General features: G+C 36.2%; 1 protein-coding gene across 2 annotated transcripts in view; it reads right to left on the bottom strand.

Annotated features, from left to right (window-relative positions):
• Positions 1–14,065, bottom strand: part of DDX10 (DEAD-box helicase 10) — a 275,119-nt gene that overhangs the window by 102,133 nt on the left and 158,921 nt on the right. For both annotated transcript variants that reach the window (XM_070273597.1, XM_001499568.6), the window contains exon 16: positions 6,782–6,838. In XM_070273597.1, coding sequence (XP_070129698.1) covers positions 6,782–6,838 — 57 coding nt within the window. The remainder of the gene's footprint in view (positions 1–6,781; positions 6,839–14,065) is intronic.

Raw genomic sequence — 14,065 nt, 5'->3', positions numbered from 1 at the left:
CTCACAGCACTGCTTGTGAGGATTAAAGCAATAATTCATGTAAAGTCTTTAATCACAGTATTTGTAACACAATAAGCAGTCAATCATGATAGCAGCTACTAATTACTATTATGCTTTATAGTGGCCATGTAAGTTATACCGCAAACTAATGTTGCTATTATAATTCCTATTTATACTGGGGGGGGGGAGAGGATACTCTTTACAAAATCTTTTGGTAAGTTTAACATTGATGCTACTGGAACTTTCAACACTACCTGGGTTACAGGCTTTTGTAAGTGTTGAGATTGTGACAGAATAGTATTAATAACTTCTTCGTCACATTTTTATATGTGACACCTTAAATAAAATAAATCTATCAAAACTCTAAACCACATTCAGAACTCTACGTTGTTATAAGGAGGCTTTAAGATAGAATGAAAAAGCACACACATAAGCACCTGGAGACTTGGGTTCATGCCCAGTTTCCTGTTATTTAATTTTAAGACCTTGGAAGAATCATCTATTCATCAAGGGCCTTGCTACTTACTCATTTGCTAAAGAATGATTTCAAATATAAGTTTTCTCTTTAAAAGCTCATACTGTGGGGGGACTGGCACAGCGGTTAAGTTCAGCACACTCCACTTTGGCACCCCAGGTTCACAAGTTCGGATCCCAGGCGTGGACCTACACCATTCGTCAGCCATGCTGTGGCAGCAACCACATGTAAAATGCAGGAAGACTGACACACACGTTAGCTCAGGGCTAATCTTCTTCAGCAAAAAAAAAAAAAAAAAAAAGGGCACAGAGTTCTAGTCCAGGATGATGAGTGTTCTGGAAATGGACAATTAGTGATGGTTGTACAGCAATGTAAACGTAATTAATGTTGCCAAATGGTACATTTAAGGATGGTTAAAATAGTAAATTTTATGTTATGTTTATTTTACCACAATAAAAAACATTTCAGAAGAATTTTTAAGTCTGTGCTCTGGATCCCTTTAAGCCATTCATTTATTCATTCATCCATTCATTCATTGCAATGTTAAGTGCTTATTACGAAGTAAGCACCGTGACAGGAATACAAAGAAGAACAGGACATAGAGCTGAGCGGGAAAGACAGACACATATCCAAGTAAGTACTATAAATTATCAGATGCTTTATGCAGGAGACTGCAGCAAGACTTATAAAAGCAGGAGTCTATTACATCTGAGAGGGGAAGAAAAATCTTCATAAAAGGGAGAACCCATGAGCTGAGTTTTAAAAGAACAGCATGTATTCACTACGAGGATGCTATGACCAGCGCTGCTCCTTTTCCCATAGAGAATTTTAAATTTTCATGACTAGAGGACAATTCTCTGACAAGGAAACACTAAAGGCACCTCTTAAATAATCCAAGATGGTTAAAAGTTCAAATTTAGTAATCCCTTTCATTATCACCACAGAAAGAAAGAAAAAAATCACTACATTAATCTCCAAGCAAACCAACACTATAACCACAATAAAAACTAAACCTACTTGGGTTTTCAATGCTCACTTGGATAGATATTAAAGGAAAAAGAAGCACGTCCTCTGTAAAAGACTCAGTGTTGTTCATTTAAAAAGTAGAAGGAGAGCATAATAGGTCTTATTATAGCACTAAAATAAGGCATTATTTGAGCAGTTTGCTTAGGGAAACTGAATGACTCATTCAGGGCACGATTAAATAAGTGATTGTATCAGTGCAGCAAATGGTGGTCTGGAAGAGTTCAGAGCCTCCAAATGGGTGAGCAATTTACTTTCAGGGAATACCTTTACTTTCCCTGGGAATTGAGACTATAAACAAACTTATGTTTCCATTATCTTGTTTTTAATTTTATCAAAAGCAGTTTGGTTTAAAATAAACTGATCCTCCAGAGCCTTTGAAATCCTAACTATGTTCAGAATAAAGAGAGAGACCAGTAAAATTTGAAATCATGAAATGCCAAAAAAGGAAAAGGGAAGGAAGAGTTGGGTTATATGAAACACATGGAACAAGAAAGCATTTCCCCCAAAATGAAAAATATTAATTTGCTGTCATTCAATAAAGCACTGCCAACAAGGAACAAATGCAAAGGCTTAAGACCTAGAAAAGTTGGGAACGACCATTACCAACATTTATCAATGTCTATTTGTAGTTCTATAAGGAGAGAGAATTCTTCAGTAGATAAGCCTATAGTAAAATATGAGAACAGTAGTTATCCACAAATGTTTAGAATGGCTGAGGACCTGTGCTAGGAATTATGTTGAATATAATTCATACTTTTTGTTATATACCTCAGCTCAGATCAGCATTATATGGGACCACAAAAATGGAAACATGAATAAAAGTGACTGTGCCGTATATCTCCTTCATTTTACACATGGTCAGAAGGGGTCCAGAAAGGGAAATAACATGTCAGGAGTCACCTAGCAATGTAAAGAAAGACATAGCCTGCTTTCTAGATCTCAGTTCAGAGTTCTCTCCTTACTTAATCTATTTGTCATAGTAATTTTTATGAATGGTTGTTAGCCCTTGTACCATAGATAGGGTTTGTGTTTTCAAGGAACAAAAATAGAAAAGAAAAGAGGTAAAAAGTAACATGCACAAACAGCATGGGGCAATAACAACAACAGGAATGAGGATTCAAGGGGCCTGAGTATACATACCAGTTCCACCACCAAGAAGCAAGTGACGATGGGTAAGTCATTTACTTGTTTTTAACCTTAATTTATTTAGTAATTTAAAAATATTAAGTATGTATATATGTATTTAAGTAGAATCATTACTTCAAAAGCTTGCCTGGAAGGTCAGTATACATAGAAAAAAAATGTGGGGCTGCTCTGATTGAAGACAAAACAAGAGCCTAGAGTCCTGCCCAAATAACCCTCCCTTCTGGAGAGGCCTGAGGTACCTCCACAGAACTCCTAGGCCACTCAATGCACCATTTAAAACTACTGGAGTCAATCAGTGGATGCCACACTTAAATCACAGACCAGAAGTTCAAAAAAGATTTTGAAGGACTCACATAGGGTTTTTACGGTGTCCACTAATCATGATTTTAAAAATCATCATTATTTCATAAATGAAAGGACATTCCAGCATCAAAAAAAACCCAGAAAGAATATAATATCCAAAATGAATAAGTTTAGCTTTGCTTTATGAAACTACTCGTGGCCAGAGAAAAAGACATAGATCAGTAGATTAGGAAACCACCAGACAATCTTTCTGGTCTATTCATGTTCTAAAATGGTACAACTTCTATTTCTTTGGATCTCCTATCCTGAAAGAACTAATTGAGACTATCTTAGGTATCCAAAAATTATTTCCTAAGACTACTATTTGTTCGGTAAATAAATAAAGTGTCCCAGGGTCACTGAAATTAAAAACAAATTAAAAACAATAACAACCAGAAAGAGAAAATCAAGTTAAAATTTACAATTATAAAATTTCAACCTCAAAACATGACATCATTTTAGTTATTTTAATATAATTTTCCCCACATCTAAAAAATAAGAACCATAAGCATCATCTGTAATATATTCAAAGTAACACTTAACTATCCATTGTTGAAGTAGCTCTGAACTGTTCCCTACTCTCTGCTCCTTCATACTCAGTGTTCAGTTCTATCAATCTCACACTTTTGTTTAATAAATTCCACTTTCTTTTCGAAAGCAGTAAAGCACTGAGATATTTCTGGGGATCTGTTTCCTCAAGTTTCACTACTGCTGTTCGTTCCTTTCTTCACATTTCTGCAAAAATCCTTCCAGCCACCAGAGGTTGGTATAAGCACTTGTGACCATCAAAATAACATGATGAAATGTAGCTGGTAATGAGCTGAAGTTATATTTCCAGGATTACTTAACCTCCCTGAACCCAAAAAGCAATTTGGTCTATTGATCAATGCTACAACTATTTTTTCAGATCTCAATTTAAAACTTCTGAGTTATACGAACATACAATATCCTGTTAGCTAAAGTAAAAGTCCACTATGCAATTCAAGTATTTCTATGCTAAATAAACTTTTGATACCCTAAAGACCTCTATCTCCCCATATCACTAAATATTGGGTACCCGGAAAACCTTCTTACGAGTTTCAACTTCATGTTTACCTCCTACTCCTGACACTGCACATAACATATTCTAGGCAGATCTTAGATCTATCTTTTAACAAAAGTTCTGTCAGATTCCTTTCTAACTTTATTTTACCATACTCCGATTTTACAGTAATTTTTCTTAAGAACACTTTGAGTATGTCAGAGAAGAGAGAACCACTACCATCATTTATAAAATTGAAAACTCACATTATCATTACGCCTTTTCTTTTCTGGGAAACAAAGATAATTCTAGTAACTTTTATTCAAACACTTTTTTCCAATTTTTAAAGAACTATTGTGTCCTCTCCATTCCTCCTCATACAACATGCTTGCTGAATGAAGCACAAAAAAAAGTAGAAATATAGCTCTGCGAGTCTCCCCTTCTCACACGTTTAGTTTCTATGCACTGATTTCTTAAAATAACTATAAATGGCTTAAGACTACACTTCCTGGTAAAGTAAGCCTGCAAATGCCACTGTCTTTCACCACTAAGGTATCTTTTGCATATCTTACAGGTTCAGGGATTGAAGGATGCTCTAGATTGAAGCTGACCAAAGGGCCTCAGTAGGCAACTACCTGAAGTCACACAGTGATTATGTGTAAACAATATTAAAGAGAGGATAAAGTTTACCCTAAAACTAAGCCATAGCCATCACTTAAAGGACACAGACAGAGACAACAAGGAAACCTAATAATTCACATCACATATTTCTTGTTAGACATCACAGAACTTTGGGTCATCAGCCCTTTACTGAGTCCCTCCAAATAATATCTTCTGGGTCTGTTTCCAAGGGGCATCTGAACAGCCCTAAGAGCCTGCATCCCCTGTCACTTTCATTTGAAAAGAAGCTAGGTGCAAAAACAGTGGTCCAAGCTAACTCCTTAGGCTTCATCAGTCAGCCTGAATCTGTCACTGCTGCCAGTCCCTGGTATCTTGAGGAATGTTTGAGTCCTGGCTACAACCCATCCACTCATGCCTCTGCTAACATCACTCTTACAAGAGGGCTGCCATCTCTGAGCAGTCAGACAAGGTTCTGAAAAGGAGGCAGCTCAGCTATTCAGAGCAATACCAAAACACAGCCTGTCTATTGAAAGCTCCTGGCTGAGCGGCAAGGCCCCATGAGCTGCACAGCCCCTTCTATTTGTTCCCAGTACAATCCTAAGTGGTTATATGGAAATGAAACTTGTCTGCTTGACAAGAAAGTATTCCTCTTTTCTTAGATATCAGGAAACAAACAGACATGACAAATGTGGGAGGGGGTGGGGAGTGGAGTGATGGGCTTGGTTTGAGGAGTTCACTTCAGAGACTTGCTTCAATGGAAAAACCTAACTCTTACAGCCTTTACAGCTTTCTGTTTATTTCCAGCTGGCAAAGTATGAAAACCAAATACATACACCAATTTATAGGGAAATAAAAGAAGGAGCACAAGAGGCACGCTCAAGGGTAAGAATAATTTCGAATGGCTTAAACCACTCTGAAAAATGAACCACACGGTATCAACAAATATACACAAATACACACACAAGAAATACAGTAACAGGGCTTTCTTTTGGCTCCAGTTTGCATCTTTCATTTTACAATTTTACATGGAGAAATGAGAGCTTCTCAGTGAAATAAAATAGGTTTATTTTTATGCTGAACATGGAATATTCATAAATATCAAATGCTTTCATTAGATTTACGATTTTTCTTCTTAAATTTTTCCCACAACAGCCCCTAAGATCTACTTTCTATGCCATGACAGTTCACATCTGCATTTTTAAAGCATATGCAGAATCCACCAACAGATTTAGCAGTCACGCTGTACCACTGTAGCTCTCATTTTCAGGCACCTTTGAAGACAGAGTGATATTTAATACTGAATATAAGCAGTCTTTTCATCTTACACTGTAGAGTAATTGCTTCCCACTTCAGAACTACAGCATGAGTTATCATCTCTGACTTGCTCTCTAAGTGCTATGGCTAGCACAGAAAAAAATGACAAAGAACATTATGGGCTTACTCAAGGGAGTCGGATCTTTGCTAACTGCCAAAGAAGAAAGCATGGCTAGTCAGTCAGGCATAGCACAATGAGATACAGCATGATAAATGACATACGTTACTGGGCCCTGGTTCTAGGAAATCATTTCCACTAAATGTCCTCAGAATGCAGAAGCTGAACTTTCTCAGTGTCAAACAAACAGGACAAAAATTACAGCTGCACATGGATGGTGTTTACTATTGTACATATATATTTGAGGGAAATGGTACATACATACTTGCTGGAAATTTTTGTTTACAGAATATAGTAGAGGTGGGAGATACAGACTGCTTTCCCCTAGACTCTGGGAGTTGAACTGAAGCAATCAATGCTTTCGGAATTATCTATTATCAAATTTAGAGGCTGTCTACCTAGTCTAAAAATGATATAGTTTAAAATCCTATCAGGCCTGGCCTATAGAGTCAACGTCTCCTATAAGAGGCACAAAATATAATGGAAAAAAGGAGGCGGGAGCAGTAAGGCAAAGGCCAGTAAACAAATTATCTTATGCATTTTTTCATCTTGTATCACAGTGGAAATAAATGAATATGAGAAAGTAAATGAAAGGCATACATGGACAAATCCAATTCAAATGTCATGATGTCTAAATAAATATAAGATGCACATGGAAAAGAAAAGTATTTAAATTCCATTCAGTGTTACATTCTCCCATTAAGATATAAACTCTTACCTTTGCTTGTCTCTTGTTGGCTTCTCTTCTGGCTTCCCTTTCTTTCAGCCTTTTCTCCTACAAGAAGAGGGGGAAAATTAGCAACATGTAAACTGTCTACTAGATGTAAATCAGACTACACACTCATAACAGTTTTTTTTAAAGCAACTGGTAAGTGGTATTCATTTTTCAATAAATATTTACTGAGTACCCATTATGGGGTTGGCATGAGTATTCATAATCATCACGTACGTGTCAAACAGATCTGGAATCAAATCCCAGTTTGACTTACTAGCTGTGCAGTTTGGGATAACCTATATTCTCTAACTCTCATTTTCTTATCTGAACATGGAGATAATAAGAGCACACATTTCATAAAATTGGTAAAAGAATTATATAAAATAACATACATAAATGCTTAGCACAATGTCGGACATGACTAGTACACAATGTGACTATTAAAACGAAAAGAAAGGAAATTTCCCCTTTCCTCTGTCTAAAAGCAGAATTTATAAAGGATAGGAAATCCCCATCTTTGGGATTCTTAGAAAAGTGGTGATAGTTTCTCAAACAAAAAGCAATAGAAGATCATTCTTATAAAGCATGTTATCTTACTAAACCACTTTTTAATTTCCCCATTAGTTTTCTAATTATTATAAAATAGTAAATGCAACACTAACATTTTTAAGAAAATATCTAAATTCAAAACAACAAAATGACCCAGTTAAAATTGAAAAGAATTTCATTTTAAATAAAAAATCTCTTCTTCAAAAATGAAATGTTAAAACAATAAAAAGGCTATTCTCAATCCAAAGTCCATAACCAACAATTTACATTTTTAAAAAATTTTAATCAACTACTAGGTCAATGTAAAGAGAATAAACAGCAAATAATTTTCTTTTCATGAAGTAATATGAAACTGCAACCATTATTCTCTATTGCAGTAAACATCCATTAACGTGAGAATTAGGTTTTTTAAGTCCGGACACTCTTGTCGTTACCATTATGCTTTATATATACATGGCTTTCTCCAGATTTAAGAATCAATTCTAATATAGTCTCTGAAGACAGACCTGAGGGTGCTCTGTTGCTTACACCATTGAGAAGAACAGGCAATTGCTACTATCAGACTTATGTGGGTTTATAGACTTCTTTTTGATAAAGCGAGACCTTAAATTTTAAAAGTTTCAAAGGGGGTTAAATACTAATTAATGCAAAGAGGAGCGCAGTCACAGAGCCTGTAGATTCAGTTTCTATAGCTTCAGATTGTACAGTAGGAAAGCTAAGAAGGAAAAGTGAAACTAACAAAAATTCAAACTCAAATGGAAACTGTGAAGAATATGTCACACCCCCTCAATAATGCATAATGTTAAATTATTCTTCTGTGTGATTATTATTCTTTCTCTACCCCAGTTTTGGAGAAAATAAGCAGTATTTTGACTTCAAAATAAAACATCTAAAAGAGCAGGTAAAACTTAATGTGCAATTTATACTAAGGAATACTCACTCAGAAGTTCTAGGACCAAGGTCACAGGAAAAGGAAAGATGAAGAAATAAAACTTAAAAGTTTTGACTTGTTCATTGTCAAAGAGCTTAGTAAACAACAGAGACTGATCTCAAATCTGGGTCTTCGCGTGCAAAGTCTAGTGTTAAAAATTCAAATGTCAGAGTTTGGAGACTTTAACAGATATGACTTTAATAACAGAAGAAAATAACATCGAGTATTATTTTAACAAGCAGCCAATTAATGCAATTGTATTTTCACACTATCCCTGAATTTATTCTCTAACGAACTTCCGAGAGCTGTTCTGCCGCTAAAGTAAAATAATCTCAATGTTGCCTCGATTTGTAGGAGGCAAAGAAGTTAATGGTGGCAGTTTCTAAACATTTGCGCCCAAATTTTCATAGAAAAGGACACCAATTACTGATTTTCTGCAAGCATTAGCAGACTACAAAATAAATGAAAGTAGCACAATAATATTGAAGAAAAAACTTAAAACAATTGATCATTAATCATGCTTACTTTGAGCACTAGCTTTAGTCTGTGGGTGCATGTATTTTTAACTTTCTCCTAGCATACACACACAATTTAGTTCTTTTTTCTACAAAAAAAAATTTTCATGTTTTGGAAAGTAAAGTTAGACTAGCAGTATTTTATGTTATTCTACAAAGATCAGAGTGACTTTCAAGTGTTGTGCTGCTTAAAGTAATTTTAACTACAGCTATAGAAAACATCAAGTAAGTACAGAGAGCAATAAAATTGTACTTTAATAAAAAGGTATTTGTCCATTAGCACATTATTATTGTTGTTGTTGTTACTGTCTTACTAAGAGTAACAGCTCTGAACTGTTAAGTATCAGCAGCGTGCTAGGCATTTTACATATATTTTTAAATCTATGTTACAAAACTTTTGAGGTATTATCATTCCCATTTCTAGATGAAAAAAATTGAAGATCAAAGTGAATAAGTAACTAGCCTGCTGTCACACAACCAAGAAGTTGATGGACCTGAAACTAAAAATGAGTCTGTGGAGCCAACATCCTCACTCCCTCAACTACAGGACACTTCTACACCCCTCTCTCCTCATAAGAAAGTTAATTTAAGTGTGTAGATTCATACACAGTGTTTTTATCTTAATATGTTTTAGACAAATGTTGAATTTCCTTTTATTAATAGTCTGCTACTGTATGTTTTTTTTCATCCTGATACCACTTTTTTTTCAGTAGCATTTTGTGTATATTTAATTAATTTTTGCCAGGCTCCTGTGCTGGAAAAACAGATAATTAACCACATTTAACAGTCACCCAAATTTCTGTTGTAATTATTCAGTAACTGGCTTTCTCCCAACACATTAGAGCATCTGAAAATGGCACTTCAAAGTTCCAAAGAATAACCTCAGTATGTTCACATCAGAATAACCCTTTCTACACAAGTAAACAATCTATTCTGGGGCTTTTTATCTAGCCATTTTAATCATAGCAAAAAAAAAAAAACCACCCTGACAATGTTCCAGTACTACTGAATTCTAGTATGAATTCATTATAGTCAATGAAAGATAATTTAAATTTCAGATTTAAACTGGCTATCAGAATTCACATGTGCCTGCAAATGGGATAATTTCTCCTTTTAAGATTTCTGCCACAAGTCTCAGATGGATGAGGGCTATCCAAAACTTTTACAATATGAAGTGAACATGACTAGGATATGAAACTGAAATGCAATAAAAAGAACAAACTTTCAATACCAGGTAAAAGAAAAATTAGAAAACTTTTCTTTCTTATCTTAAAAAGTTATGTTAGCACTATATCTAAAAAGAGGGAAGAGTAAACATTAGTTTTTAAACAGAGAAGAACAGGAAGTAGAATCACGGTAATCCAAAATTTGAGAAATGGATATAGGGAGGAAAGTACATTTTTTTCCTTCACTAAGGTAGGGAAAAAAATGTTTTTAAATAAAGAGTTTATGAATTATAGATGCTATACATGACAAGACAAAGATAAAAGGTTGGAGTACAATGACTTGAGAGGAAAAATATAATCAAACTGTGATTTAAATGTTTTAAATCTTTTATTCTCCTATTTCAGTTCTGAGGGTAGACTGGTACCAAAAGCTATTTGATGCCACACAAAAAGGAAAATTTCATCTTTGGATCTGCTATGTTACAAACGATTAAGTATAAGAAGAGCATGAAAGCCCCGTGGTGTAGTGGTTCAGTTCGCGCACTCCACTTTGGGGGCCCATGATTCGCACAGTAGGATCCCAGGCAAGGACCTAGCAGCCCTCATTAAGCCATGCTATGGTGGCATCACATAAAACAGAGGAAGACTGGCACAGATGTTAGCTCAGCAACAATCCTCCTCAAGCAAAAAGAGGAAGATAGGCAACAGATGCTAGTTCAGGGCCAATCTTCCTCACCAAAAAATAGAAAAGAGGAGGAGGAGGAGGAAATTCAGTAATAAAAATCAAATTCACAGGGGACAGGAAAACAAAAAAAGTAACATTAACGAGATTCAAAATACTCCCTTTATAGATGTTATCACTCTTCTTTTGGCTTCTCACACACTATATATAGGTCCTTAGCTTATAGAAAAGAAAGTGCTATGAAATATGAATTTCATCAGCAATCAGGACTGTGTATTTAAACACCATTTTCTTTCTATGGCAATTTTGGAAATATAACTCATTTTTCAGGAGGTGGTAGAAGCAAAACCTATTTGAATGAGTCTCAGGGAACTGCATCAATTTGGCAAGGAACCGAGTTCCCAGCTGTCACACAGAGAACAAGGGGACATCTATCCTTAATACAGTATTCCGGGAACTTCTGTTTCAGGGAGGAAAACTGGCTTCACAAATGTGAGTAAAACAATGATTACAAGCATTTTTAGTCCTGAAGACAACCTCTGCCCTCCAAGAACAAAATCCCCGTGAACCTAAATCCCTCCCAGGAACTCAGAACACAACAAGGTTCTCTGATCTGTTACCTATTCTACAGAGTTTTGCTTGGCCAACACAAAAAATTGGTCTTCCATATATAAATCCGTAACAATTCTAAGAAGGATACGAAGACAGGGAGAAAACAAATTTACACAGAAACACTGATTCATTCATTAATTACTTCAACTGTTTACTGAGCTACTATGTCTCAGGCCCCATGGTGGGCTCTGGGTATATAGGGATGAGCAAAACAGACACAATCCAGCTTCCAAGTCTTTGTAGTCTATGACCTAATCTTGTCAGACCCCTTAATTCCATTAGCACCAAACTGTGCCCCTGCTTCTCAACCCCTGTCTCCAGCTATTCACCATCAACCTAACAATCACTCCACTTCTCAAACACCATATGTGTTTAAAACAAAGCAACCAACCACAAAACAAAGAACAATAAAAATAGAGGTAATAAACAGCTCAAAGACTTGCCACACCATTGACAAAATCTATGCAATTTTCAGTATTTGTCTCATTTTTGATGCTGGATATGAAGGAGGGTCCAAGTACCAAGATGGTGAATTGAATATCACAAGATGCTATAAAGCTTATGAGAATAAGAGACACCTCCCAGACAGACATCTCCAAATTATGGGCAAAGGTTCCGTAGTTAACAGGTTGGCTCCTTTTTTATGATAAACCTGACTCTGATGGTGGTATGAAGGACTGAAACTGGGATGGGGTTAAGTACAGGAAGAGGATCTTTTTTCCTTTCATATAAATAAGCTTTATCCATAAAGTCCATGTTAGAATACTGGCACCAGAAGCTTAGTCCCTTGACCTCATGATGACATTTCTGACAACAGTAAAATTTCATAAGACTGTATAAGCCAGACCAGTCCCTGACAGTGCCTTTGACCCAAATGACCACAGCTACTGAAAATGGATTCTGGTACTAGTAACTATATAGCTATGGCACAAACATTCAGGAAAAGGTAATATTAGCACAGGATCCTAAAATACTAACCATAACACTTATTTTATTCCTAATTTGAGACCAAGGACCTTTTCCAGGAAATATGAACAATTTCCATTATTTGTCATCGCTTCAAAGCCTCTACTTCTGTTATCATCCTCCATCTTTTGATTCATTGCTTCACAGTCACCCTGTTGTAAGAGAATGCCTAATGGTTGGAGATAAGTAGCAACACAGCTGCATAGTTAAAAACAAAATCTGGGGGCTGGCCCCATGGCTGAGTGGTTAAGGTTTCGCATGCTCCACTCGGCAGCGCTGGTTCACCGGTTCAGATCCCAGGTACAAACCTACTCCACTCATCAGCCATGCTGTGGAGGTATCCCATATACAAAATGGAGGAAGAATGGCACAGATGTTACCTCAGGGCTAATCTTCTTCAAGCAAAAGAAGAGGAAGATTGGCAACAGATGTTAGCTCAGGGTGAATATTCCTCACCAAAAAAACCCATAAAACCAAAAAATAAAGTCTGTAGAGTAAGAAAGACCTTGGAAAGATTCCCAGGGCTGCTGTTTGTAAGCTGTGGGGCCTTGGACAAATTACCTGACTCTAAGTTTTAGTTTTATCATTTGTAAAATGAGGCTAGCTCATTTATTTCAGAAGTTAATTGTTAGTATATAATATGAAAATACATATACAGCACTTAGTGGAGGGCCCAATTAACTGATGCTACTTGATATTGTTAACATTCTCATTATTACTAATCCTAAGATGCCTGATTACTGCTTCCTTCCTTCTTGACTATCATATAAATTTATGTTTAAGATACCTGGATTCCATGCCAACTCAATTATGTGTGAACAACAAAACAGATTTTCTAAAAAGTCCCTTTAATTCTTTCCTTTCTAATGTTCATGCTAGTAGGAAACGGACCCCAAAGCAATGCTGTACCATCTTTGCAAGCAGTCCAGAGCCATATCTTCACATGGCTATGTTATCTAAACACACAATCCAAAATGGATAAAGCACTTGAAGCAAATTTCAAGGGAATGAAACAGAACTTCATAATGAATAGCTTCTCTCCCCTCTCAGCTGTTATAGCAGATATTATCACCCTAAAAACAAGTAATCTTTCAGAGTTAAGAATGATGACACACACCACAGAGCAGATTTTCACTCCATTAAAGTAAAAACCTTTCAATGAAGTGATCCATGGCCCATTTTTCACAGTTCTAATTATATTACTGGAAAACACATTGTTTCCATCCAAAAATAGGGCTTTTACCACCTTCACAATTTACTAATGATTTCATATGTAAAAATTATAGCTTTCGCTATAATTTTGCTTCTGATAAATGGTTTCAAGAGGTTCAGCACAGAAAATAGTGACAGGCCTAGTTAAGTACAGGTACTCAAAAATTGCCAGGGAGGGGCTGGCCCCGTGGCCGAGTGGTTAAGTTCGCGCGCTCCGCTGCAGGCAGCCCAGTGTTTCGTTGGTTGAAATCCTGGGCACGGACATGGCACTGCTCATCAAACCATGCTGAGGCAGCGTCCCACATGCCACAACTAGAGGGACCCACAGCGAAGAATATACAACTATGTACTGGGGGGCTTTGGGGAGAAAAAGGAAAAAATAAAATCCTTTAAAAAAAAAAAATTGCCAGGGAAAGCTGAAGACCAGAATGGTCTCAGAAGGAAATGATGCTTAATGGCTACAATTAATACTGATGAAGAGAAATAAAGCTGTGAATTGAGTGACCCAAAGCAGTTAACACAAGAGCCCCTGAAGTCCACAGACTGGGTAGCTAGGAGTTCTGGCAAACAGGTAGCTAAATTCTACTCCCAGTGATGCTGTAAACTGTACGGCCTTTTTTCTTCTTTTTTTTGGCTATAAACTAGTTAAAATTC

This window comes from Equus caballus, chromosome 7 (genome assembly GCF_041296265.1).
Source record: "Equus caballus isolate H_3958 breed thoroughbred chromosome 7, TB-T2T, whole genome shotgun sequence".
Taxonomy (NCBI): domain Eukaryota; kingdom Metazoa; phylum Chordata; class Mammalia; order Perissodactyla; family Equidae; genus Equus; species Equus caballus.
The sequence above is the reverse complement of the archived record's forward strand: the minus strand, read 5'-3'. Positions and strand labels throughout refer to the sequence as shown.